The 24,426-nt window shown below is 56.5% G+C and overlaps 4 protein-coding genes across 7 annotated transcripts in view; 3 read left to right on the forward strand and 1 right to left on the reverse strand.

The window, feature by feature from the left end:
* WDR62 (WD repeat domain 62) overlaps positions 1-5,009 on the forward strand; it is a 45,477-nt gene extending 40,468 nt beyond the window's left edge. For 2 of the 3 annotated variants that reach the window (XM_087422143.1, XM_014794795.2), the window contains 10 exons: positions 779-906; positions 1,248-1,351; positions 1,692-1,802; positions 2,104-2,238; positions 2,506-2,617; positions 2,739-2,880; positions 2,962-3,022; positions 3,203-3,883; positions 4,432-4,571; positions 4,664-5,009. In XM_087422143.1, coding sequence (XP_087278269.1) covers positions 779-906; positions 1,248-1,351; positions 1,692-1,802; positions 2,104-2,238; positions 2,506-2,617; positions 2,739-2,880; positions 2,962-3,022; positions 3,203-3,883; positions 4,432-4,571; positions 4,664-4,927 — 1,878 coding nt within the window. In that variant the 3' untranslated portion in view covers positions 4,928-5,009. The remainder of the gene's footprint in view (positions 1-778; positions 907-1,247; positions 1,352-1,691; positions 1,803-2,103; positions 2,239-2,505; positions 2,618-2,738; positions 2,881-2,961; positions 3,023-3,202; positions 3,884-4,431; positions 4,572-4,663) is intronic. The other variant, XM_087422142.1, reaches the window with a different exon arrangement.
* Positions 5,010-9,038: 4,029 nt separating this feature from the next.
* Positions 9,039-12,073, forward strand: OVOL3 (ovo like zinc finger 3). Its single transcript, XM_014794847.2, has 4 exons — positions 9,039-9,903; positions 9,977-10,041; positions 10,637-10,838; positions 11,322-12,073. The coding sequence occupies exons 1-4, from the start codon at positions 9,810-9,812 to the stop codon at positions 11,525-11,527; spliced, it is 567 nt and encodes a 188-aa protein (XP_014650333.1). The 5' UTR covers positions 9,039-9,809; the 3' UTR covers positions 11,528-12,073.
* POLR2I (RNA polymerase II subunit I) lies at positions 11,573-12,891 on the reverse strand. The gene is made up of 6 exons (XM_004439736.3): positions 12,742-12,891; positions 12,609-12,663; positions 12,232-12,305; positions 12,070-12,144; positions 11,913-11,964; positions 11,573-11,684 (listed from the first exon to the last, which is right to left on the reverse strand). Exons 1-6 carry the CDS (start codon positions 12,798-12,800, stop codon positions 11,622-11,624), a joined length of 378 nt encoding a protein of 125 aa, XP_004439793.1. The 5' UTR covers positions 12,801-12,891; the 3' UTR covers positions 11,573-11,621.
* Positions 12,892-13,397: 506 nt separating this feature from the next.
* Positions 13,398-21,696, forward strand: TBCB (tubulin folding cofactor B). Of its 2 annotated transcripts, XM_087422236.1 has the most exons (7): positions 13,403-13,586; positions 13,924-14,067; positions 17,060-17,156; positions 17,923-18,114; positions 19,919-20,004; positions 21,180-21,252; positions 21,423-21,696. In XM_087422236.1, exons 1-6 carry the CDS (start codon positions 13,473-13,475, stop codon positions 21,234-21,236), a joined length of 690 nt encoding a protein of 229 aa, XP_087278362.1. In that variant the 5' UTR covers positions 13,403-13,472; the 3' UTR covers positions 21,237-21,252; positions 21,423-21,696. The 2 variants fall into 2 exon arrangements, with proteins under 2 accessions (XP_004439784.1, XP_087278362.1); XM_004439727.3 differs by lacking the exon at positions 19,919-20,004 and having other exon boundaries at positions 13,398-13,586.
* Positions 21,697-24,426: the final 2,730 nt, after the last annotated feature.

The raw sequence follows: 24,426 nt of genomic DNA on the forward strand, positions 1-24,426 counted from the left end.
GGGCATTGAGCAGGTGGAGCCCTGGCCCTATCCCTTCCCGACTGTGACTTGCAGCAAGGCGTGCCTCTCTGGGCTTCAGCTTTCCAAAAAATGGTCATTAAAGAAAGATAACCAAGAAGAAAAGATTTCTAAAAATTGGTCATAAAAGGAAAGCGCTAAGAAGGCTTTTACAGGAATCCAGTGCCAAGACAGGGCCTGGGCACTTAGAGGTGCTGAAACAACGTTAGCACTTATTCTCTTATTTTCCAAACAAAATTCTTTTTTTGTTCTGTTGTGTAAGCCTTCTTTCTGTTGTGGCATAATGTACATACAGTTATGTGCACACGTCTTAGGTACACAGCTTGATGAGTTGTTACTGATGTATAGCCTGTGTAGCCACCAGCCAGGTCTAGATGTAGACATTTTCTATCTCCTGGAAGACCCCCGTGTGCCCCTCCCCATCAGCACCCCCACCAAGGTGACCAGCGTTCTGACCTCTCTCCCCGTGGGTTGGACGGCCTGGTCTTGAACTTCGTATGAATGACTCTTAGAGGGTAGGAGCTGGCCCTCTTCCTTGTCTGTGAAGGGGCCGATGACGACGCGGGGGGAGCACAGAATGCGCTCATGATGAGCAAAGCCCTCGGCCCTGGCCCCAGCTCACAGTGAGCGTCCACAGGGGGGCCGCTGTCACCACTGATATCCTCACCGCCACCGTCGGTGTCTCCAGAACACCTGGCGGTTTGTGAGGGCCCTGGCTGCCGCAGCTGCCTCAGAAGGCCCTGCTCTCCTCCCCCCGCAGTCAGAGAGTCCCCGGGAGGATGGCTGCGGGCATCCTTCCTTCCTGCCCCTACAGAGGGAGTCCTCGGAGGCTAGTGAGCTCATCGTCTGCTCCCTGGAGGCGGAGGTGACGGTCACGGGGATGGACAGGTGGGTGTCCTTTGCACTAAGGGGAGACTTAGGTGGAAAGAGGAAGCCTCTGCTGATAGGCATGCCCTGAAAGAGCTGCTCTCTGCTCTCCCAGGGGGCCTGTGGGAGTTGGGGCAGAGGGGGTGAGGCCTGGATGGCCCAGGAGCCCAGCCCTGCAGCCTCAACTCAGCCTCCCGTTCCCTGGGTCCCGGGAGAGGTGCAGGAGCCTTTGGGGGGGCAGGAGAGGCGATGCAGTACTCCCAATCAGAGCAGGGTGCAGGTGCTGAGGGGTCCTGGGTGGGGCTGGTTGTTTCCTGACTGGTGTGTTCTCATCCCCTCACCCACCCCCATCGGCTCTGCAGTGAGGACTGCGCGAAGGAGCGGTTGGGGGAGCCTGGAGACCAGCAAGGCGAATCCTACCTCCAGGTCCCCTCCATCTTCTCAAAGGATCAGAGCCCACCTGAGGGTGAGTGAGGGGCAGCAGGGACCCTGCGGTTGTCTGTTCGTCTGACCAGGCCCCTTGGGCACTGATGGTGAGCTTCCTGAAGCTCAGTCTGTCACAGAGGTGGACATGGTCCCTGCTGTTACCTGATGATTCTGGAGCCCAGCTGCCCACCTGCGGGAGCCCAGCTTGGCCACTTCCTCCAAGTGTAACCTTGCTGGTCTGTAAAAATGGGAAGGCGGGTATGATCATCCACATTCTTCAGATGGGGGACTGAAGCCCAGAGAGCCTGAGTCACTTAACCTGACTCGCTCAGCAAGGGCCCGGCCCTGGGCTCCTGACCCGCCCTGCTCTGCTCCTCCAGACTCGGGGGAGTCAGAGGCCGACTTGGAGTGCACCTTTGCTGCCATCCACTCCTCCCCTCCACGGCCAGACCCCGACCCTCGATTTGACGTGACCGTGCCCCCCACACCAGGTGAGCAGGGGCCAGGCTCAGGGAAGGGCAGTGCATGCGCCTGGCTAAGGGATGGGCATCATACAGAACTGCAGGGCCCATGTTGGCCCTGCACTTGGTGCCCCCTGAGCCTCAGGGGGCCTAGAAGACAGAGCCATTAGTTTTTCTCTCATGGCCTGGTGGCAGCAGCGTGTGTGCTGGGCAAGTGCAGCCCTCTGCAGTGTTAAGTGTCTGGCGTCTTTGTCAGGGCGTCTGCCATGACTCATGGTGTTGAAGGTTCTCTCCTGCCCGCCCTGCCCCTGCCCCCCTCGCCTCTCCCCAGGATGCCCAGGGACTGCAGAAGAGTTGTCCCAGCCCGAAGTGCCAAGCATTTCCAACGGCTCCCTGCCCCAGACCCCTGAGCAGGAGAAATTCCTCCGCCACCACTTCGAGACGCTTACTGACGCCCCCCCTGAGGGTAGGGCCCTGCCCCTCTCTGAGCCCTGCCTGGGCGGGCCATCAGTGCTGGGCACGGTGTGGGCGTCTCTGGGCAGGGCTTCTCCTGGCCAGGCTGGTGAGCCTGGTGGGAGGGGATACGCTTTCTCTTAAGGACTGAGCTGCAGTTTCCTCTCCCTGCTCCACTTGCTCCCGGGCGTGTGTGGGGCTTTCTGAGGAGCTACCTGCCTGGGCCCAGGGCTGGTTGGCTGGAGGGCTTCTGAGGGCTCCCTTGGCATTCCCCCCCTAGAGCTCTTCCATGGATCCCTGAAGGACGTGAAGGCCTCTGAGGCCGAGGACTTCTTTAATCCCCGCCTGAGCATCTCGGCCCAGTTCCTCTCCCGCCTCCAGAACACATCCAGGTAGGAGCCAGTGAATTTGTGAGCCCCACCCCAGCTTGCAGCACTCTCTGTCCCCCCTGGGCAGGGCCGGGTCCCCTCAGGCACCCTCAGGGCAGCCATAACCACTGGTTTCCTCCCACAGGTTCACCCACCCCTGCCGTCCCCAGCTGCCCCTGCACCTCGGGAAGTCCCCGGAGGTCAAACCCACAGACCTCAGGGGGAGCCAGCCCAGAGCAGAGCCCCTGAGAGTGGGTTCTGGTTACGCCTCACCAGGCAGGACCAGCGTGAGTACTGGGGCTGCCTCCCTCGGGGCACAGGGCTGGGAGCCAGGAGGCCTGGTCCTCACCGCAGGGCTGTCCTTGCAGGTCCTTTCTGGGGGGAAGGCTGAGGAGCCCCTCGAGACCCTGGAGGCCTGGTGCCCACTGAGTGAGTGTCCCCATCCCCTGATGAACAGCCCTGGGCTTGTCAGCAAACAGCCCTGGTGCCCAGCTGAACCATGGGTGGGGATGGGCAGGGTCCACTCAGACCCCACAGCCGCCCTGGGGTGAGGCCCTGTCCATCGGCTCTGTGACTGGGTTGAGAGTGAGCCAGCTGCTTCCTTTACAGCCCCCTGCCTCACGGGCCTGCCGCCTTGTGTCCCCTCCTCCTCAGTGCTGCCCACAGACAGGAAGCCTCCGACACCCACAGCCCTACCCACTCCAGGCCTGGCTCAGGCTCTCGACATCCCCCCCACCCACTCCTATATGCAGGCCACTGCCAGCGCCCGTGCCAAGATGTCACGTAGCGTCTCCCTCGAGGACAGTGAGAGCCCTGTCCTGGCTGAGCTGGCCAGGCCCCTCCACAGGCCCTCGTCCATGGGGGAGCTGGTCTCCCTGGGCCAGGAGCTCCAGGCCATCACCACGGCCGCACCCAGTTCTGACAGTGAGGGCCAAGCGCCTGCCCTGCCCTCCTGGGGCAACCACGAGGCCCGGGCCAGCCTGAAACTGACCTTGTCGAGCGTCTGTGACAGGCTCTTGCTGCCTCCACCCCTGCTGGAGCCGCCCACCACGTGTGTCTGGTCCCAGGAGCCTGTGGCCACCCAGCCCGATGTCACTGTCACGACAGCCAGCTTCCTGGCCCCCAGCCCCAGGGATGGGAGCGCCCTGAGGCTCCACAACTCTACCTTTCTCCCAAGGCTTCTGGCCCCTGAGCCCATCAACACCCCTGCCCTCCCCAACAGTCCCCCACTTCCAGAGGCCAGGCCTGAGGCCTCTGGCAGCATCACCTCCCTCGTGGAGCCCACCCCTGGTGAGTACCACCCTTGGGACAAGGGATTGTCCCCTAAGCTCACCCCCTGTAACAGCTGGCTCAGCTCGAAAGGTGGGCACTTGACCTGGCCACAGGGTCTACGCTGTCCATTCATTCATTGACTTAAATATTCAGTGAGCACTTTGCATGTGTTGGGCTTTGTTCTAGGCCCTGGGGGCATGGGACGTGGTGGTAAACAAGACTACAGAGAATTGATACCTTAACTGGGGGAGATGCCTGGGCTAAATCTATGAGGAAAGTGCTCAGTATGTCCCCCAGTGACAGGTGCTCGGGAGAGGCATGAGAGAGGATTCAGGGCATGAGGAGTGGGGGCCGTGGCTGCCGATTAGACAGAATGGTGAGCAAAGGCTTCAGGGAGAAGGTGGCATCTGCACAGAGACCTGCAGGAGGGCGGGAAGGGAGTCTTGGGGACTGAGGCAAGTGTTTCAGGCAGAGGGACAACATTTGGGATCAGCCCAGGCAGCCTGGCTGCTCAGACCAGCGGGGAAGTCAAGGTGTCTTTCTCATTCCCTCCCCTCTGCCCCCAGATGCGCTCGGTCTACTTCAGGGCAGCGCTGGACACTGGGGGGAGCCCGGGGTGCCAGCTCCCCTTGAGCTGAGCAGTGTGGGGACCATTGTGCACAGACTGCAGACTACCTTCCAAGAAGCCCTGGACCTTTACCACCTGGTGAGCCAAGCCCCAGGGTCTGGGAAAGGGATGAGGGGCTCCCTGGGACTGCCTGGCCTGGGTGGCCCCAACAAGGTCGGCACCTCTTGCAGATGGTCTCCAGTGACCAGGTGAGCCCCGAGCAGCAGCAGGCACGGACCGAGCTGGCCTCTACCTTCCACTGGATCCACAGCCAGTTAGAGGCCAACGACTGGCTGGTTGGGAGCGATGTGGCCCCAGACCAGGCCCTGCCCAGCCCAGGTACCCCCTCGCCACCGACACTGTGCCCCCTGGCCGGCCCAGACTTGCGTGCCCTGCTGGAACACTACTCGGAGCTGCTGGTGCAGGCCGTGCGGAGGAAGGCACGGGGGGACTGAGTGCCAGCAGCCCTTCCACCACAGCCCTGCTACTTCTGAAGAAATCGGTATTTTAAGCAAATAAACGGACAGCTTGAAGGAATGGTTCCTGGTACCTGTCCTGGCGCATCCACAAAGCCCCCTTCAGTGGACACAGAGGGAGGGTGGAGAGCAGTGCTCTGGTGGACCAGCCCAGGGCACTCACATATGCCTGATGCCAGGCCCTGTTCCAGGACTCGGTCAACAGGACCAATGTTCCCAAGAAGTTTGGGAACTGCAGTAATGATGACCCCACCGCCTGGCTCCCACGTCGCCTGTCCCCACCCCCCTGAGCTGCTGTGGGGTCATGAGTGGTCCTTGACCAGTGGGCCCATACTGGATCCTGTGAGGTCCAGGGTTTTGTCTCCATCTGCAGCAGGGCAAACTGAGGAGAGACAAACAGGTCAGCCACTGGACAATCCAGGCAGCCTGCCCAGGCCACCAACAGCTGGGACCAGTAATTCCTTTCCCAGCAGGAGGATTGTGTTCAGCTTCAGCATCCTATGAGCTCCCAGCACTGGTACCAGCTTCCCCGGGCAGCAGGCATCTAGCCATGTGGCATGTCTGCTAAGAAGGCTACTCTTGTGACCACAAAAGCCCCCACTGTCCCAAGTCTCTATAAAATGGAAGCCAGCAGGGGCAGGGCCCCCTCCTAAAGCACAGTCCCACCACGCAGCCTGCTGTGGCCTGACCCCCACTCGCCTGTGCGTTCCTCTGCTCTGTGTGTTGGTCATGGCCCACCAGAAACAGGCTCAGAGAGATCCAGTGTCTTGCCCAGAGTCCCCTAGAACTGACACTCAAACCTAGGCTGGCCTGCTGGCAGAGCCAGGCCCTTCAACATGAGGACATGGCCCTCTGCTGCCTCTGGAAACACTGACACAACAGAACCAATCATGCAGTTGTTAAACACTCCTGCCGTTCCCCAGGTGCCGTCCCACGTTAGAGGTGGGGTGAGGAACAGGACAGGCAAGGCGTCTGCCCCTGTGGCATTCACCTTGTAGAGAGCAAAACACAGGACTGGAAACGGTAACTGTCTAACAACTGTAGGGAAACTGGGGAATGCAGTGTGTGGTCGAAGGGTCAGAGAAGGCCTTTCTGAGGTGACATTTGAGCTGAGGCTTGATAGAGGGCACAGGCCACATGGACATCTCGGGGACGCATCCAGGCAGACAACAGCCAGCACAGAGGCCTCATGGGGGGTCACAGGTACAGGTAAGGAATAGCAACAGAGCCAGGATGGCTGGAATGGAGTGAGCTAGGGGAAGAGGGAGGAGAGCGGGGGAGGGGGGAGTAAGGGGTCCCCCCCGACAGGGCCTTGTTGCTTCATGACATTTAATCCAAGAAATATTCACAACACAATTTTTTTTCCTAAATAAAATCCCTGATCTTGGTGTTTGGGGAGATGCCCAGTGGTGTTTGTTTCTCAAGACTCCCTCTCCCTGCCTTGGGGAGCCCAGATGGTCCAGGACTCCTAGGTGGCTGCACCTCTGTCAGGAGGCTCCCTGCCCAGGCACACAGGTCACCCCCGCAACACTGGAGCCGCACTCTCCCTGCCCCTGCCTAGCTTGGCCACAGTCACCTAAGATCCCTGAGGCAAGGTTCATTGTCCAGGCCCCTGGACACCCAGGGACCACCTTGGACCTCTGTCCTTCATGGAATTAACGCCTCCTCCCACCTTGTATCACAGCTAAGCCCTCGACTCCAAGTAGCAAACACCTGGCTTACCGGGGCTCAAGCTGTAGGGACGTTTGTTACTCTTGATTATGTTCCTGCTCTGTCACCCTCTGTGAGTCTGAATTTCGCCGTCTAGCTTAGGCCCTCACAGTTGCAACATGGCTGCTACAGCACCCAGCAACACATCCTCACCCAACCAGGAGCAAAGGCACGAAACAGGACAGCCGTCAGGATAGTGGGAAAAAGGTGCAAAGTCTTCCCAAACACTCCCCCTTTCCGAGCAGTGGCAGGGAACAGGAATGGAACTTGCTTTGATTTGCTTGAACCAACCATCTCGCTTGTCCTGGGCATGTTGCTGCTCAAACAAAATTGGGTTCTCTCAGCACAAAAGGTGGCTGGTAGAGAGGACCCGGCATGTCTGCCACTCGCCACTTCCTAATGCCGAGCTCTTCAGCCATGGAAGGACCAGACTTCTCTCCTTGAACTTCTCTCCTTCTCTCCGGCTGGTTAAAAAACTGCTGATGAACGTGTGTGCGGGAGGGTCCACTGGCAGGGTCCCAGCAGGAAGTAGACAGAATGCTCACCTGGGATAGTTCAGAGAGAGTTTAGTGAAGGGAGCATTTGCAAAGGAGTAGATAGGGCATAGGGAACTTACCCCCAGGACTCGAGGCACGAGGGAGCGAGCGTAGTGGAATCCAGAGGAGCACATCCTGCAGAGAGGGCTGCCCTGAGGGGAGCTGTGATGCTGGCAACCCCACCAGGAGGGAGTTGGGGGAATCCTCTTCTCCATCGTCTGCGGCGCTCCCCATTGACCAAACCCTGCTGGAAGCCAGAGGGCACGGGAAGCCCAGCTGCTGCTGCCCATCCAGGTCAGCCTCCCAGGACACGGAGCAGGGTGGAACAGGACGGAAAGGGGGCCTGGGGGCAAATGAAGATACGTAGCCCTAGATTTTTTCCCTGATGTGTTTTTTTTTTTTTTAATTTTTATTTTATTTAAAAATTTTTTTTATTTATTTATTTTTTTCCCCCAAAGCCCCAGTAGATAGTTGTATGTCATAGTTGCACAGCCTTCTAGTTGCTGTATGTGGGACGTGGCCTCAGCATGGCCGGAGAAGCGGTGCGTCGGTGCACGCCCGGGATCCGAACCCGGGCCGCCAGCAGCGGAGCGCGCTCACCCAACCGCTAAGCCATGGGGCTGGCCCCTATTTTATTTTATTTATTTATTTTTTCCCCCCAAAGCCCCAGCAGATAGTTGCATGTCATAGTTGCACATCCTTCTAGTTGCTGTATGTGGGATGCGGCCTCAGCATGGGCGGGAGAAGCGGTACGTCGGTGCGCGCCCGGGATCCCGGGATCCGATCCCGGGCCGCCAGCAGTGGAGCGCGCTCACTTAACCGCTAAGCCACCGGGCCAGCCCCCCTAATGTGTTTTCTGCAACAAGACAGGAACCAGTTGCTCAAGAGACATGGTGTTGGGGACATGCAGAACTGGGCACCTGAGAAGAAACAGAATATGGCTCCCCCTAACCCATTGGCCAGCTCCTTCTGTGCAACTGCAGGAGGCCCCTGCACTCCACGTGGGACAGCTCCTGGATACCGGGCTGCCAGACCTGTGCCGGGCACTCCAGTCACGGCTGCACGAAATCCAGCAATCGTGAGATGGAGATGCTTAAAACCCCATTTTACAGATGACTAGCCATGCGACCTCTCAAGACTTCCTACCACACCCCCTGCTGCATGCCAGACCCCATGCTAAGCATTCTCCCCACATGATCTCCATGGATCTTCGACACGAACCAGTGACAGGGAGACTCATTAGTCCAATTGTCTAGATGAAGAAACTGAGGCTCAGCAAGAAGTGACTTGCCCAGGTCCTGCAGAGATGAAGTGGCAAAGCCCTGGGCTGGCAGACTCTTGGCACTGCCTTCCTGGCTTCCTCAAGTGAGTCAGCAGGACTGACTCTCAGGGAATGTGAAGAAATGAAGAAATACTGCTTCTCTCACCACCAAGCCTTCATATAGACTGTTTCCTCTGCCGGGAACACCCTCTCCTTCCACCTGAAACCTCTTCTTCGTTCAGGGCTCACACCCCAGAAGTCGTCCCTGAGTCCTTTGGCTGGATCTGGAGCCTCTTCTGGGCCCCCTGAGCCCCCTGGTTTCCCCATCGCAGCCTGGCTCTCTCTGCCTGTGCTCCCCCATCACAGCCTTGGTCATTCAGGGCTATCAGTGGTGAGTTCCCCGTGGACTAAGATATGTGTTCATGTTCAGTGCTGAGCTGGGCCTGCCCTGTAGATGGAGCTCAGAAAATTGCTGCGTGAATAAATGAAAGTTAATTGCATGAGGAATGCTCAAAATCCTTAACCCCTGGTTAAGAGGCCAGACAATGACCAATCAAGAACACAGGCTGGCCAGAGTGCCAGGGTAGGGTCCTAGGAGCCCTTGGCTGGGTCAGATGACCCCTTTTAGTTCCTGGACTGTGGGAGAGTAGGGGAATAGTGTCCCAAGCAGTCACTAGAAGCTGAACTACTAACCAGTATTTTAGTGCCCACTACACCTGAACAGTGCTTCTGGCTGAAGTCAGCTCTGGGCATCTGCAGATCAGAGAGGTGGAGCCTCCTACTGAAGATGCACAGCCTGGATCCTCACTTTGCCCTTACCTATCAGACTCGGCTCTCCTTCTCTCCTCTGGAGCAAGACAATCACAGCTGCTCCCTCCCCTGCTTCCTCGGACAGCTGCTGTGATTTGAATAACTAAGCAGGCTGTTGGACATCCGGTGGTGACTGATTTGCCTGGCAAACAGACGCTCAGGCCCTTGCCCTGCTGGTACCCTGGGAAGACTCTCAGTCCCCCTGGGGTCTTTGTTTCCTGTCCCCACCTCCAAGAGCTCCCTAGTCTCCTGTCTAACCCTTGCTTGACCTCCTGGGAGTCCTAGCCCTTATGTGCCCCTGGAGGCTGGACAGTGCCCTTAGAAACGGCATAGGAGAAGGGGGAGGAACAGGGGACCCCAGGGCAGAAGTAACGAGCCAGCTACGTCTGCTGCTGGCCTGTCACGAAATTTGCATGGAGAGAATGAGGCTCCTGCATGGCTTCCCCTCCCTCCCACCTGGGCCAGTCAGACCCGGGGCTGAGGTCCGACAGCAGGCGGAGGAGCAGCCTGTGTGTGTGGAGCCATCTCCCCACTCCCGGAGGCGATGCCTCGTGCCTTCCTGGTCAGGAGTCGGCGTCCACAGCCACCCAACTGGGGCCACCTGCCTGACCAGCTCCGGGGAGACACCTATGTCCCAGGTGGGCCCCTCCCCAGGCCTGGAGGTGAGGGGCGGGGGAGACACAAACCTCACCGTCTGGCTTTCCTCCTCAGACTGCAGCAGCCTGGGGGGACCACCGGCACACCAGCCTTCCAGCCGTGGGGACTCTTGGGCGGTGGTGAGGGTGAGTCTGCAGCTGGCCCACGAGACCCTGCTTAGTTTCATCCCCGCCCGCTCTCAGCCTCAACGGAACCTGACTGCCCCTTACCCCCAGGCCCATTGCACAGGCCCCTCCAGCCTCAGGACCTTTCCACCCGCGGGTCTGACTGCTGGGAATGCCTGCCTTTCTTAGTAGTGTTAGGCCTCCTCATCCCAAGCTCCATCTCCCCAGGGTGGGCAGCCACAGTCCCTGCCCAAAGGGATCTCTGTCCAGTGGGCTGACGGAGATGTAAGCCAAGTGGATGGTGGTTTGCTTCGTGTCAGAGGATGGATCAGACAAGGTGAAAGGAGTGGGATGGGGGGGAGACTGAGGCCTCTCCAGCTATTCAGCTTTGCCTGCATCAAAGAGGGAAAGCACTAGGCGGAATGTAAATGTGTGGGAGATTAATTCAGAATTTGAGAGCCAGGAACTGTTCTAGGCAATGGGTGTTTCCAAGGAGTAAGACAAAAATTAGCACCAACAGCAGTCTCAGGCCTTCCCACACCTCCTTGGTTCCCGGTTCTAGCACTCCATTTGCTCCGGCCGGGGTCTAACTCCCATGTCCCTCCCACAGCCCACGCAAGGCACTCTGGCCTCCACTCCCAGGACCCCTGGGACGCTTTGCTGCCCGCTCTGCCCCAAGGCCTTCCCATTGCGACGCATGCTGACGCGGCACCTCAAGTGCCACAGCCCCGCGCGCCGCCACGTGTGCCGCTGTTGTGGCAAGGGCTTTCACGACGCCTTCGACCTCAAGCGCCACATGAGGACTCACACCGGTGAGCAGCGGCAGGGACAGGGAAGGGCTGCTGGGCTCTGGGCGGGGATGGAACGAAATGGAGGGAGATGCCCGGGATGTGGCGTTTCCAGTGTTGGTGGGGCCGGGACTCCGCCTTCTGGAGGCTTGGAACACCACGTACGTCAGATCTCAGCGGTGGGTGTAAGGTGGCGCCAGGGTGGGGGCCTGACGAGGGATGTAGACTGAAGACAGGTACTGGTGAAGGGATTCAGGTCCCAGATGGAAGGGAAAAGGCTCCCTCCCTCTCCCCCAGAGGAAGGAACATCGTGGTGAGGAGGGTGGGGACACAGGTTTCTGGCCCACGTTTGTGCTGGGCGGAGGTGGCAGATTGTGGGACCTGGCGGAGGAGTAGGGCGAACGTGGAGTCGCAATGACGGCATGCTCACGGGGGGCAAGGTGGGGCGGCTTTAGTCTGGAGGCCATTGCCCCGTTTGTCCTCTCCCCCTCTGGCCCGCCTGCGCAGGGATCCGGCCATTCCGCTGCGGAGCTTGCGGGAAAGCATTTACGCAGCGCTGCTCGCTTGAAGCGCATCTCGCCAAGGTGCACGGGCAGCCGGCCAGCTACGCGTACCGCGAGCGCCGCGAGAAGCTGCACGTGTGCGAGGACTGCGGCTTCACCAGCGCTCGGCCCGACGCCTACGCGCAGCACCGCGCCCTGCACCGCGCCTGAGCCTGTGCGCCCGCGCCCGCGAGAGGCAAATAAACACAGGAAACGCACACACAACACAGCATTTATTACACACACACACACACGGCGGGGTGGCTCACTCGGTCCAGCGGTGGCCGCAGTGTGGCGCCGTGCACACGTAGTACAAGCGCATGGCGTCCTGGCAGAAAGGATGCACGGTTAGGAAGGGCTGGACCCACGGGAGGATACAACATAGAACTTTCATCCTGCAGAGCCTCACTCCAAAACAACAGACATGGGGTTTTCCCCATTGCTAAGAGTCCAGCTCAGGACGCCAGGACGGGCCGAGTCCCCCCAATACCGGTATCCCCGCCCCTGGGAAAGACCAAACCCGGGATACCCAGAAAGCCTTACTCGGGCCCCTCACCTCGGCACGGGCACTGTGTGACTGGAAGAACACTGCCTCCTTGTGGCCGCACCTGAGGGTACAGTCAGCCACTCAGTCGGCCATACCTTTCCCTCCTCCCTTCTCTGCCCGGTGAGGACGAGCCACTCTCCCTCCCCAATCCCAGCTGCGCGCTCACTTCTGGCACGGGTGGTCCTCGGTCCGCGGCAACGTGGGGTCCTGGGACACGTCAGCGATGATCTGGGTCAGTTCGCTGAGGGAATAGAGGGTGAATAATTATGCTCAGACCCGGCCTCCCAGACCAACAACCCTGTCCCCGAGCTCCGGTCCTCCCACTCACTCCACTTCGTGCGTGATTTTGTTGACGTAGATGCAGCTGTTGTCGGCCTCCTGCTGGTAATCACAGTTCCGGCACTGCGAGAGGGCAAGCGTGGCGGGAAGGAGGTCACAGAGCGATCCCCGACGGGACTAGAAGGGAGGGCAGGGCCTTCCCCAGAGGGGATGACTAGAGGATGGAGTCTCGAGCTTGGGATAACGGGGTGTATCGACAATCACCTCGGGGATGGGCAAGACAGGAGAGTCGAGTCCACTCCGGGGGTGGTCAGGAGGCTTTGGGGGCGGCACAGGGAGTAGGGCTCACGTGGAGCAGGGCGGGGCCAGTTGGGATGGGGTGGACCAGTCGGGGAGGACCCGGGCATCCCACGGGCTTGCGCTCACCGCGTAGAGCAGGATGCGGTTCTCTTTGTCCTCCTTGGGGTAAAGCATGTTGTTACTGTGGGGAGGGGGAGGTCAGAGGTCAGTCCTGGGGCCGTGACTTGCTCCCCTTCCACACTTGCTGCCCCGGCCTCACCATTCCTGGCAGAATCGAATCCCCACGAAGCCGGGCTCGTAGGTCCCGTCCGGCTCCATAACGACGCACGGCCCGCCGAGCCTTCCGCGCCTGCTCTGCCGCGCGACAGGTCGCGGGAAGGGTCAGGCCCCGCTGCTTCGCAAAAGAGGGGCGGAGCTGCGCGCACGCAGCGGCTCCCAGTGGCTTTGTGCCTGGCTCTCTGCGCTGTTTGCTTAATTTCTTGCTTCGATCTTTTGATATCGTAGAATAATTGCTTCCAATTTCTGGGCCCCGTTCGCCAGTTTACAGAAGCGGGGTACGAGAGCCGGGAATACGATGCGTCACGTAACCCGCCAAGCGCTGGTTATAAATGAAGACGCCATTGCTCTTCGTTGGCTGAGCGCCAGCGCACATGCGCGAGTTTACCCTCGCGGCCGGGGTAACTTTTGCCAACCTCCCTGTCGGCTTCGGCCTTCGCCCGCCCTGGCCGTTTCCCGTGCCGCTATTGGAAGAACTGGGCTCCATGGAACAGCTCTCGGGATTGGCTGGGCCGACCCAAGACTGCGGGGAGCCCTCTTCCCCCCCGGCGGTGGGGAGAGACGGCGGCCATTGGCCGGCCCTCCTGGCGGGAGAGCGCGGATTGGCCGGGTCGCGAGCAGGGGGTGGAGCTGGTATCCCAGAGGCGGCGGCGGCGGCTGCGGAGCCGGTGTGAGGCGGCGGACCGGGCTGTGGGCCCCGGAGGGCGCGGCGATATGGAGGTGTCGGGGCTGTCGGCGCCCAGCGTGACCGTCTTCATCAGCAGCTCTCTCAACAGCTTCCGCTCCCAGAAGCGGTACAGTCGCAGCCTCACCATAGCTGAGTTCAAGGTGTGGCCGTGGGGGCGGGGCCCGGAGGGCGGGTCGCAGGGCGTGAGGGGGCGGGGCAAAGAAGAAATGGAGGGGCTTCCCGAACGCAGGGAAGGGCCCGAGATAAGCTGAGGCCGCAGAGATTGGGGGCGAGGCAAGAGAGAATCAGAGCTTCCAGAGGGCGGGGCAAGAGCCGAGTTGGGGGTCCAGGGATAACCAGGTGGGTCCTAAATGGTGGGTCTCGGAGGAGTAAGGATGAGTGATGGTTATTGCTACAAGGGGCGGAGCCTCAGTGTAGAGGGTGGGGCGCTGACAGCCTCCCACCTCTCCCGCCCCCTCCGCCTCCTCTCCCCCGCAGTGCAAACTGGAGCTGGTGGTGGGCAGCCCTGCTTCCTGCATGGAACTGGAGCTGTATGGAGCTGACGACAAGTTCTACGGCAAGCTGGATCAGGAGGACGCGCTGCTGGGCTCGTACCCCGTAGACGACGGCTGCCGCATCCACGTGAGGCCTGCCCATCTGGGATCCCTCCCCTCCATTCGTTTATTTATTCGACCAGTGCTTGCTGTACTTTGCCCTGTGTGATGACCAAGACGGGCCCTGCCCCTGGTCTAGCCTGGAGAGACAGACCCATCACCAGACAGTGACAGCCAGAGTGGTCTGGCCTGGACTGGGGGCGCCCCGAGAGGTGCCTGAGTCCACCTGGGAGGATGAGAAGGGGCTTCCTGAAGAAAGGGATGCCGGAGCTGAGACATGGGGATGAGGAAAGGGGGACCTAGGAGAGGAGGTGGGAGGGGCATGCCAGGTGGAGGGAACAAAGTGTATAGAGGCCTAGAGTGTGGGTGGGTCAGAGTGAGTGATGAGGCTGGACGCTTGGGAGAAGCCAGAACACACAGGATGTCTGCATGCATCAGCTCCTGTTGTCCTCTCTGTCCTTACCCCCCCACCCCGCCCCTATTCCTCAGACATTTCAGCGTCCTGGGTGAGCTCCACCTCAGGGCCTTTGCATGTGCTGTACCCTGTGCCTGAAGGCTCACTGCTTCATTCCTGTCTTTACTTAAATGTCACCTTCCAAGTGTGAGGCCTTCGTTGGCCTCACTGTAAAACTTAACCCTCCTCCTTTTTCTGCTGTATTTGATTTTTGTGGTTAGCTCTTATCAGCCTGTGACATACAGTGCATTTTCCACCAGCACCTGGAAATGCCTGGCATAGAGAGGATGCTCAGCGAATCATTGTTGAAAGATGAGTTGAATCTGTAAAATAAGACTTGGAAGATGGCACAGTTAACCCTGTTTTGCAGAAGAGAAGGTTTAGCTTCAGGATGTGGTTTGCTTTCCTGAGGATGAACTATAGCCAGAATTTGTATCTCAGTTTGCATGATCCCAGAAATCAGTGTGCCCAGGAAACTGGTTCTTTTTTATCTTTCATTTATTCGGTAACTGTTCATTGAGCATCTGTGTTATGCCAGGGGTCCAGCTGTGAGCTAAGTCTGAAAAGGTCTCTGTTGTAGCTCTGTCCAGTGTGTGAGGTAGGGGTTAGCCAGATATTCACAGGAACAAATGTGAAGGGTTGGTGAGATGTGGGCCGTGCAGGAGGAGATCATGGAGCTGGGAGATCGTGTACTGGGAGACTTGACCCATCGGTGAGGTCTGAGAGGACTTCCTGGAGGAGGTGTTGCCAGAGCAGAGATCTGAAGAATAGGGAGAGTTAACTGGAGAAGGGAAAAGAGTACTCCAAGGGGAGGGCACAGCATGTGCGAACACTTTGAGGTGGGAGGGAGCGTGGAGGGTACAGAGACCGAAGAGTGGTCTCTCCTACGGTGGAGGGAACGGGGAGCCAGGGCAAAACTCCGAGCCAGGAGCCCTGGTCTGACTCAGGTTCACAGGCTTCCTCTGACTGCGTGTGGGGAACAGACAGTGGAGGACAGGAGGAGTAAGGAGACCAGGGAGGAGGCTGCTTGCATAGTCTGGATGAGGTGATGGGGCCTGGACCGTAGTGGCAGTGGGCTTGGACTGTGCCGAGCCCCTAGGACAGGGACTTGGGGCTGACCTGGGCAGTATCAGCCTGGGGATGCTGGTGGGTCAGGTTGGGGCAGTGGCATTCTCAGTCAGGACGGTGTCACACGTGGATTCAGGTCTAGACAGGCCATTCAAGGAAGATGTCCCAAATTCTCTGGGGAATTTGTAATTTTTGTAAAGTTCTTTTTCTGTTTATAGATATCACCCATGTTCGTTGTTTAAATTAGCAGTAACCTCAAACTTACAGAAATCCCTGATATAGAAAGTAGAAATTCTTAGTGATCCTTGACCAGAGATAAGGGCTGTTTCTGTTCTGCCACGTTGGCCCAGTGGCTCAGGCCGAACACCTCAGGTGTTCCTGACCCCTGTCTTTCCCTCACACCCACATCCCGTCTCAGCAAACCCTGTGGGCTCCACCTACAACATCTGTCCAGAATCTAAACTCTTCTCCCCCACTGCCCCACCTGGTCCAGCCTCCATCCTCCGCCTCCTGGACCATCTCAGCAGCCTCCTGCTCGTCTCCCAACTCCCATCCCGCACCCCTTGGTCTGCTTCCCACGCTCAGCTGAGGGAGCCTGTGAACCCCTGAGTCAGGTCAGGGCCCTCCTGGCTGAGTTCTTCCCTGGCTGCGCCTCAGTCTGAGTAAAAGCCAGAGTCAACGGTGTTCTGTGGCGTCTCCCGCTCTCCCTGGGCTCGCTCCACTCCCACCACACTGGCCTCCCCGCTGTTCCTCAGAAGGGCTAAGGACATTTCTACATCCGGGACTTTGTGCCTGGTGTTCCTCTCATCTCTCAGGCTTTGTCTCAGACACGCCCTCCTCTCACAGGCCCTCCCTAACCACCGTCCCGTGCCCCCGTAGCCCGCCTGTGGTATGTTTCTACATAGACCCTTGTCATGACATGGTGTGTAACACACGTACCTGTGCACATGTTTGTGGTTGGTCTCCAGCAGAATGAGCCCTCCTTGAGAGCAAGGATGTATCTGTTTTTGCACGGCATCCCTAGTACCCAGCAAAGGGCCCACTGGGTGCCTTGGAGAAGCTTAGCAGGCACTGAGTGGATGAATATTGGAGGTGGTACAGGAAGGGATGCTCCAGGGTCTGAAGGTTGGGGCCAGCTTAGGAGGGTCCCAGAGGCCAGAGAGGATAGACACGCTGTCTAAAGGGCTCGTGAGCCAGCCCCAAGCTCTCCCCTTCAGTTCCAATGACTTGGGAGCCATCGGTGATGTGGATGCCAGCATGTAGGGATTGTCTGGGGGCTTGGATGGGGTGAAGAAGGGGAGATGGGCAGTGTAGACACCTGCTGGGCTCAGGAGAGGAGTGAAGGCTGGGGAAGGGTGAGGGTAGAGGAATGTGGTTTTTCCTAGACAGGAAAGACTTAAGTCTATGGCTCCAATGTGCAGCCAGACCCCCAGGGCCCTCATCCCAGGGCTCCCTGGCTGGACCCTGATCGCCACCGACCTCCCTCCCCTCGCTACAGGTCATTGACCACAGTGGTGCCCGCCTTGGAGAGTTTGAGGACGTATCCCAGGTGAAGAAATACACCATCTCACAAGAAGCCTATGACCAGAGGCAAGGTACGGGGTGCAGAGGGATGGATGGGGCGTGTGGGGGCCAGAGGGGGTGTGTGCAGGTGGGCGGAGGTAGGGGGCAGACAGATAGACAGGGCCATGGAGGGGAGGTCTGTAGTGTGGGTGCTGGGGGCAGACAGGCAGAGGAGGAGTGAGGGGGTGGGTTGAGATTGGTGTGGGGACAGATAGGACATGGGAGAGCAGTTGGGGGTAGACGGTGTGGGGTGTGAAGGGGAGCTGGAAGGTGTGAGGAGGTGTGGACAGGCAGACAGGGACACAGGAAACGGGGGCGTGAAAGGGAGGTGGGGGGTCAGCTATGGGGGGAGTGGTCAGGGTCACGTCAGGGCATGGTGGGGCAGATGGGGCATGGGGGACAGAGCATGGTAAAATACACAGAGCAGACAGGGCAGTGTGGTGGTCAGTGCGGGCACGTGGGGACAGATCCGAGTGTGAGGTGGGGAAGACGAGGAGGCTTCAGGGGCTGGGTGGCGGCTGCTGGGATCCTAAGGGGATGTGGGAAGATGGGGTGATGTGCAAGACTGGAGGCGGCCTTCCTCCCTGTATTTCCGGATTGTGGGGAGGCCCCAGGGGTTCGGGGAGAGGCCAGGGCTGTGGTGGGAGACTTGGGGGACCTGGGTAACAGTGCTTCAACACCCAGAATAGAGGCGTTTCTCCGTGAATGTTGGCCCTGCCTGGGTGGAAGGTTATCTCCTCAGGCTGGAGGCCGGCCCACGAGACCGTGTCTGACCCCGTGTCCCCCACCCCCCCACAGACTCAGTCCGCTCCTTTCTGAAGCGCAGCAAGCTAGGCCGATTCAATGAAGAGGAGCAGGCACAGCGAAAGGCCGAGACCACCCAGCGCCTCACCGAGGAGAAGGCCCAGGCCGATGCCATCCCCGTGGGCAGCCGCTGTGAGGTGCGGGCGCCGGGGCAGTCCCCTCGCCGGGGCACCGTCATGTATGTAGGTACGTGGCTCACTGAGGCCTTATGCCCGGCCCTGAGGTGGGCAGTGCTGGGGAGCCAGCGCTCAAGGAGGTCTCCGTCCAGTAGGGGAGACAGACCGTGCACTGACAGTGACAGCCCCGAGTGTCCAGGCAGGGAAGTGGCAAGCAGAGGCAGGATGACCTGGCTTGTGATGGAGGAAGCAGAGGCCAGAGGTATCAGTTCTGAGATAAAAGACCAGGGCCCACACAGGCCGAATTTTTAGGGCTGTGATGGGGGAAGCACAGGCCGAAGCCATCCGGGCAAGGATGAGGGAAGCTTAGGGGGTGAGCTGAGAGGAAATATCAGACCTGCCCTTGAGAGTAATCCAGGAGGGCTTCCTTGGGGGAAGGACTATTGGAAGGAAAGGGAGAAGTGAGCCACATGAAAAGCAGGGAAGAGTGTTCTAGCCAGAGGGAGTAGTGAGTGCGAAGGCTGTGAGCAGGAGCAAGTGTGGCCTGTTTGAGGCAGAGAAGGGAAGTCAGCATGGTTAGTGGGAGTGAGTGAGGGGAGAGGTAAGACCTGAGGGCAGGGCTGGACCGTGCAGGGCCTTGGAGACAGTGGAGAGCAGTGTGAGTCTTTTTTTTAATAACAGCTTTATTGAAATATAATTTATAAAGCATAAAACTCACCCATTTAAAGTGTACAATTCATTGGTTTTTAGTATGTTCACAGAATTGTGGAACCATCACCACAATCAATTTTAGAACATTTTCATCACGCCAAAAAGAAACCCATAACCATTAGCAGCCACTGTCTAATTCTGAAACCCCAACTCCCTGAGTCCACATAAGTGGCCACTAATCTACGTTCCATCTCTATAGATTTGTTTGTTCTGGATGGTTCACGTAAATGAAATTATATAGTATGTGGTCTTCTGTGACTGGCTTCTTTCACTTAGCATAACATTTTCAAGGTTCATCCATGTTGTAGCATGTAACAGTATTTCAGTGCTTTTTATTACCTAATAATATTGCATTGTATGGATATACCACATTTTATTTATTCATTCATCAGTCAATGGACATTTGAGTCCTTTCCACTTTTTGGCTGTCACGAATAATGCTGCCGTGAACATTCTTGTGTAAGTTATTGTGTGGACATGTATTTTCATTTCTCTCTACCTAGAAGTGGAATTGCTGGGTCACATGGTAACTCTGTGTTTAACCTTTTGAGGAACCTTCTGAGGAACTCTGTTTTCCTCAGAGGCTGCACCATTTTACATTCCCGCCAGTCATGTATGAGGGTTCCAATTCCTCCGCATCCTCACCAACACTTATTATTGTCTTTCTGATGAGAGCCATTCTAATGGGAGCGAAGCATTAAGGTTTTGATTTGCATTTCTTTGATGGCTAAAGATGTTGAGCATCTTTTCATGTGCTTCGTGGCCATTTGTATATCATCTTTGGAGAAATGTCTATTCAGATGTTTTGCCCATTTTTTAATTGGGTGGTTTGTCATTTTGTTGTTGAGTTGTGTATTAGTCTGCTTGGGCTGCCATAACAAAGTACTACACACCGGGTGGCTTAAACAACAGAAATTGATTTCTCACAGTTCTGGAAGCTGCAAGTCCCAGACCAAGGCCTTGGCCAGTTTGGTTTCTTCTGAAGCCTGTCTCCTTGGCTTGCAGGTGGCCCTCTCCTCTCTGTGTCCTCACGTGGTCATTCTGCCGTGTGCAAGCACATCCTTGGTGTGTCTCTGTCCACGTTTCCTCTTATTGGGACGCCAGTCAGCTTGGATTAGACCCCACCCTAAGAGTCTCATTTTAACTTAACTACCTCTTTAAAGGTCCTGTCTCCAAATACAGCCACGTTCTGAGTTACTGGGCGTCAACCTGTGAATTTTGGACAACACAATTCACCCCAGAACAAGTTGTAAGAGTTCTTTGTATATTCTAGATACAATTCCCTTATCAAATATATGATTTGCAAATATTTTCTCCCATTCCGTAGGTTGGTTGTCTTTTTACTTTCTTCTTCTTTTTTTTTTTTTGCTGAGGAAGATTCACCCTGAGCTGACATCCATGCCAATCTTCCTCTATTTTTATTTATTTATTTTTTCCCATTTTCTCCCCAAAGCCCCAGTAGATAGTTGTAGGTCATAGTTGCACATCCTTCTAGTTGCTGTATGTGGGACACCACCTCAGCATGGCCGGAGAAGTGGTGCGTCAGTCCGCGCCCAGGATCTGAACCCAGGCCGCCAGTAGCGAAGCGAGTGCACTTAACCACTAAGCCATGGGGCCGGCCTCTATCTTCCTCTATTTTTAGTATGTGGGCCACCAGCAGAGCATGGCTGCTAACTGAGCAGTGTAGGTCCGTGCCCGGGAACCGAGCCTGGGCCGCCAAAGCAGAGCATGCTGAACCACTAGGCCACCGGGGCTGGCCCTCTTTTTACTTTCTTGATAGTGTCCTTTGAAGCACAAAAGTTTTTAATTTTTATGAAGTCCAATTAATCTATTTTCTCTTCTGTTGCACAAGCAATACTTTTGCTATTATATGTAAGAAACCAGCGTCTAATACAAAGTCCCAAAGATTTACACCTGTATTTTCTTCTAGAGTTTTACAGCGTTCCATCTTACATTTAAGACTTGGACCCATTTTGAGTTAATTTCTGTGTGTGGTGTGAGGCAGGAGTCCAGCTTCATTCTCTTGCATGTGGATATCTTGTTGTCCCAGCACTATTTGTTGAAAAGACTATTCTTTCCTCATTGAGTTGTCTTGGCACTCTTGTCAAAGGTCATTTGACCATAAGCAGTGTGGATTTTATGCTGAGTGGGCTGGGAAGCCTGTGAGGAATTTGGGGCAAGGCAGCGGTACTATCTCCTTTCAGTTTTTACAAAGACCCCTTTGGCCGGGAGTGTTGAGGGAATAGGGCGTCCGCAGGGAGACCAGGAAGGGGGCTACCATATTAGTCTGGGCAGGAGATACCGGTGGTCCTGGGTGGTAGCAAGGAGTGGTTTTCACCAGGACAGTCTTTATACTCAGTGGGCAAGCACGATTCTAGGGGGAGCTGCGTCCGGAGGTTTCATTGGGATTTCTCCCCTGGGCAGGACTCACAGATTTCAAGCCTGGCTACTGGATCGGTGTCCGCTATGACGAGCCACTAGGGAAAAACGATGGCAGGTAATAAGTGTCCCCACTCAGGCTGCTGTCTGTGTCTGTGCCCGTGTCTGTGCGTGCATATATGTGTAAGTGCATGCATGTACTACTGGCTCAGCCTGCCCATCCTAGCATCTGGGGTGGGAGCCATGTTGGGGTCCCTCTGACCACTGCCTCCCCATCATGCCCTGCAGTGTGAACGGGAAACGCTACTTTGAATGCCAGGCCAAGTACGGCGCCTTTGTCAAGCCGTCAGTTGTGACGGTGGGGGACTTCCCTGAGGAAGACTACGGGTTGGATGAGATGTGATGCCCAAGGAGGGGCATCCGCCTGCTCCAGCTAACTCGCCTACTTATTGCCCCTCCCTGTGTGTCCATGGCCCTCTCCCCCTGACCCCGTTTTTATTTTATTCACTTTGCCCTTGCCATTGACTGTTGAGCTTCGTGTATTAAATTTGCCGGAAACCTGGGAAGTGTTTGGAGGACTCGATGATTATAGAAGGGGCTGGTGGCAGCTGGGTAGGTGAAGGTGAAATGGGGGGCTGGGCAAAGCAGGTTGGGCAGGGTGAGGCTTTATCCCTTAGCTGGGAGCTGGAGGCCCGTGAGACTGTTCTTTGTACTTTAGTAGTAAATGTAATGTTCTGCTGCTACAACAGAGAGTCCCAAAATCATAGTGGCTTTCACAAGGAGGAAGTTTGTTTCTCTCATGTAAAGTCTCACGCAATCACCAAGAGCTAACATGGTGACCCCTCCATGTCTCCATCTCCATATATCCTGTTGCTCTCCCATCTTCTCCTCGTGATTCCCACCTCCTCTGCTCCAGGCACCAGGAAGAAGGGAGCAGGAGGGGATACCCCGTGTTTTTAAGGAATAGGGACAACTCAAAACTTATGCCTATATCACTGGCCAGAATTTTGTTTCATGGCCGCTTGTCATTGCAAAGGAGGCTGGGAAATGTAGTTTTTATTCTGGGCAGCCATGTTCCTAGCCAAATATCAGAGGTTCCTATATTACAGCAGCTGGGGAGAAGGGATATTGGGGGACAACAAGTAGTTTTACCACAGTGCCTGTGGATGGGGCACCTTACTTGTTCACTTAATAATATTTGAAAGAAGAAAGAAATCTAAAGTCTTTAGAAGTAGCATGAAGCCCCTCATGGCGTTGTAGAGCTGGGCAGAGAACACCGTGCCCTCAGGTTCGTGACGTGCACACGCAGCTCGTGCATGTATTCTCGGGAGCCTGGAGCACACCAGGCATATGTCTGCGTGTGATAACCCCTCATTAGCTCCTCGAAGGGATTCCTGATGGGATAACTATTTGGGGGATTCTACTTAATTGTTGCAATCACTTACTTATAACTTCTGGAGAAGAAGCTGGCAGTGGGGAGCAACCACAGTAAGCAGAGTGAGGTCCAGCTGCCTGAGAGCTGAAGGGATCCTCGAGAAGCTGCTCACATCCACAGCCAGCCTGATGGATACGTACTCTGATGCCCACCGTAATGTACGCGGACATACTCAGACACACAGAACACTCACTTACCTGGACTCACGCTCAGACACTGGAGACACACCCAAAACACAGACACAACAGGTTGCGTGCAGAATTGGTTAGTGTTCACAGATTTTCACAGACACACGGGGGAGCCACACATACACACAGGATACACTCAGAGATTCACACAAACACCCACCAGGGATAGATAAACACCTACACTTAACATGCAAATCAATGAAGTTGTCAATCTACAAAAAACCCCACAAAAACACCTAGATTATTTTAGAAAAGGACCCCCAGGCTTAGGCCCCTTCCGTGTCAGGAGTTGTCAGGGTGAGGAGCATTAGCAGAGGTGTCCCCAGCTTCCCAACCAGCACCTACCAACCTGAGTCCAGCCAGAGGCCAGCAGAATCAGCTCAGCGAATGGATCAGCACTGAGAACCCGAGACTCACTGTAAGATGTTGCCTCAGAGTGCACCTCCCTGTGATGAGGCGAAAGGACAGGGCAGGAAGATGATCACCCCAAATCATACCTTTGAGCTCCAAGCAGGGGTCCCAGAGTCACTGTGCTTGAGGATCTGCCAAACTGCAGTGGAAGATCTAAAGGCCAACTTCCAGGAGGTGCTTTAATGCCTTCCACCTGCCAACGTGGAAGAAGCTGCCCTCATAAGAACATGGGGAAACACTTAAACTTTTAATGACAATGGAAGGGATCATGCTGGCAATTTCTAAATGGGAACCCTACACCTGCTATGTGAAAGTCGACCACAATGGGGGATTAGAGACACTTTACAGGATGACCTGGTGCTTAAAACTTGAATGATACCAGGGGGCCCAGAGAGGAAGACGACGGTGGTCAGTGTGTTAAGGTAATAGCAGCTGCTGTAACAAGTACACCCCACGCACAGTCCCCCTGCAGGGCTTCTGGCTGATTGGCAGCAACCTCAGTGTGGTGACTCACACACTCAGATTCCATCTCGTAGCTCCATCATTTCCATGTGCTTGGAATTATCTGCTTCCAGCTGGCAAATAGGAAACCGTGTGGGGACGTTTCACCATATTCTTTAGTATCCTGTGGTATTCATGTCACTCCTGCTCATGTTGTCTTGGTGAGAACTCATCGGTCATGCAGCCACCCTGGAGGCACAGTGGGCTTTGGAACATACTTGTGGGCTCAGCAGCTCCCTCCCAGCCACCAACATGAAAAAAGACCACGGGTTTTGGTGGCCCCAGCACTGACCACCCTCTACCAGTCATCAGATCCACAACCTCAGGGGAAGCAGCAGGAAGGGGCTATGGGATCTCCTTCCAGCAAACGTATTAAATCCTCCTGCCCCCCAACAAGGGCCCACGCCTGCCCTGCACCATCCATCACCCTCCCTTGATCCTCAAGTCAGTGCAGGTGGAAAACAGTGAGCGTCCAACACTCTTTCCTCATGTTTTGTGACCCCCCCCCAAGCGTTGTATGTCAGGCCTGATGCTGGGAACACACTCATAAATTGGACACAGTCCTTGCTTGGGAGTTGAAGGCAGACAAACAGATAATTACCAAACATTGCCCCTTTTTTTGGACTGATATTTCATTATGAATAAGGTTGCTGGCAGTGCAGAGGGAGTACAAAATCAGGAAATTGGCCAGGGGTGAGGGAAGGGATGGGGGTGGGAGACATTAGGAGTCACGGGAACAAAAGGGGACAGGGCTTTG

Source organism: Ceratotherium simum, chromosome 33, assembly GCF_057802395.1.
Source record: "Ceratotherium simum simum isolate JZ-2026a chromosome 33, ASM5780239v1, whole genome shotgun sequence".
Taxonomy (NCBI): domain Eukaryota; kingdom Metazoa; phylum Chordata; class Mammalia; order Perissodactyla; family Rhinocerotidae; genus Ceratotherium; species Ceratotherium simum.

Bases quoted from the DNA above. Each gene is read 5' to 3' on its own strand.
- POLR2I (XM_004439736.3), bottom strand. From the start codon at position 12,800: ATGGAGCCGGACGGGACCTACGAGCCCGGCTTCGTGGGGATTCGATTC. The intron at 12,306-12,608 runs GTGAGCGCAAGC...GCCCTCTCGCAG, and splicing joins ACCGCATCCTGCTCTACGCG to TGCCGGAACTGTGATTACCA. The intron at 12,145-12,231 runs GTGAGTGGGAGG...CTATTCCCTCAG, and splicing joins AAAATCACGCACGAAGTGGA to CGAACTGACCCAGATCATCG.
- TBCB (XM_004439727.3), top strand. From the start codon at position 13,473: ATGGAGGTGTCGGGGCTGTCGGCGCCCAGCGTGACCGTCTTCATCAGC. The intron at 13,587-13,923 runs GTGTGGCCGTGG...TCTCCCCCGCAG, and splicing joins TCACCATAGCTGAGTTCAAG to TGCAAACTGGAGCTGGTGGT. The intron at 18,115-21,179 runs GTACGTGGCTCA...TCCCCTGGGCAG, and splicing joins GGGCACCGTCATGTATGTAG to GACTCACAGATTTCAAGCCT.
- OVOL3 (XM_014794847.2), top strand. From the start codon at position 9,810: ATGCCTCGTGCCTTCCTGGTCAGGAGTCGGCGTCCACAGCCACCCAAC. The intron at 9,904-9,976 runs GTGGGCCCCTCC...TTTCCTCCTCAG, and splicing joins GGGAGACACCTATGTCCCAG to ACTGCAGCAGCCTGGGGGGA. The intron at 10,042-10,636 runs GTGAGGGTGAGT...TCCCTCCCACAG, and splicing joins GTGGGGACTCTTGGGCGGTG to CCCACGCAAGGCACTCTGGC.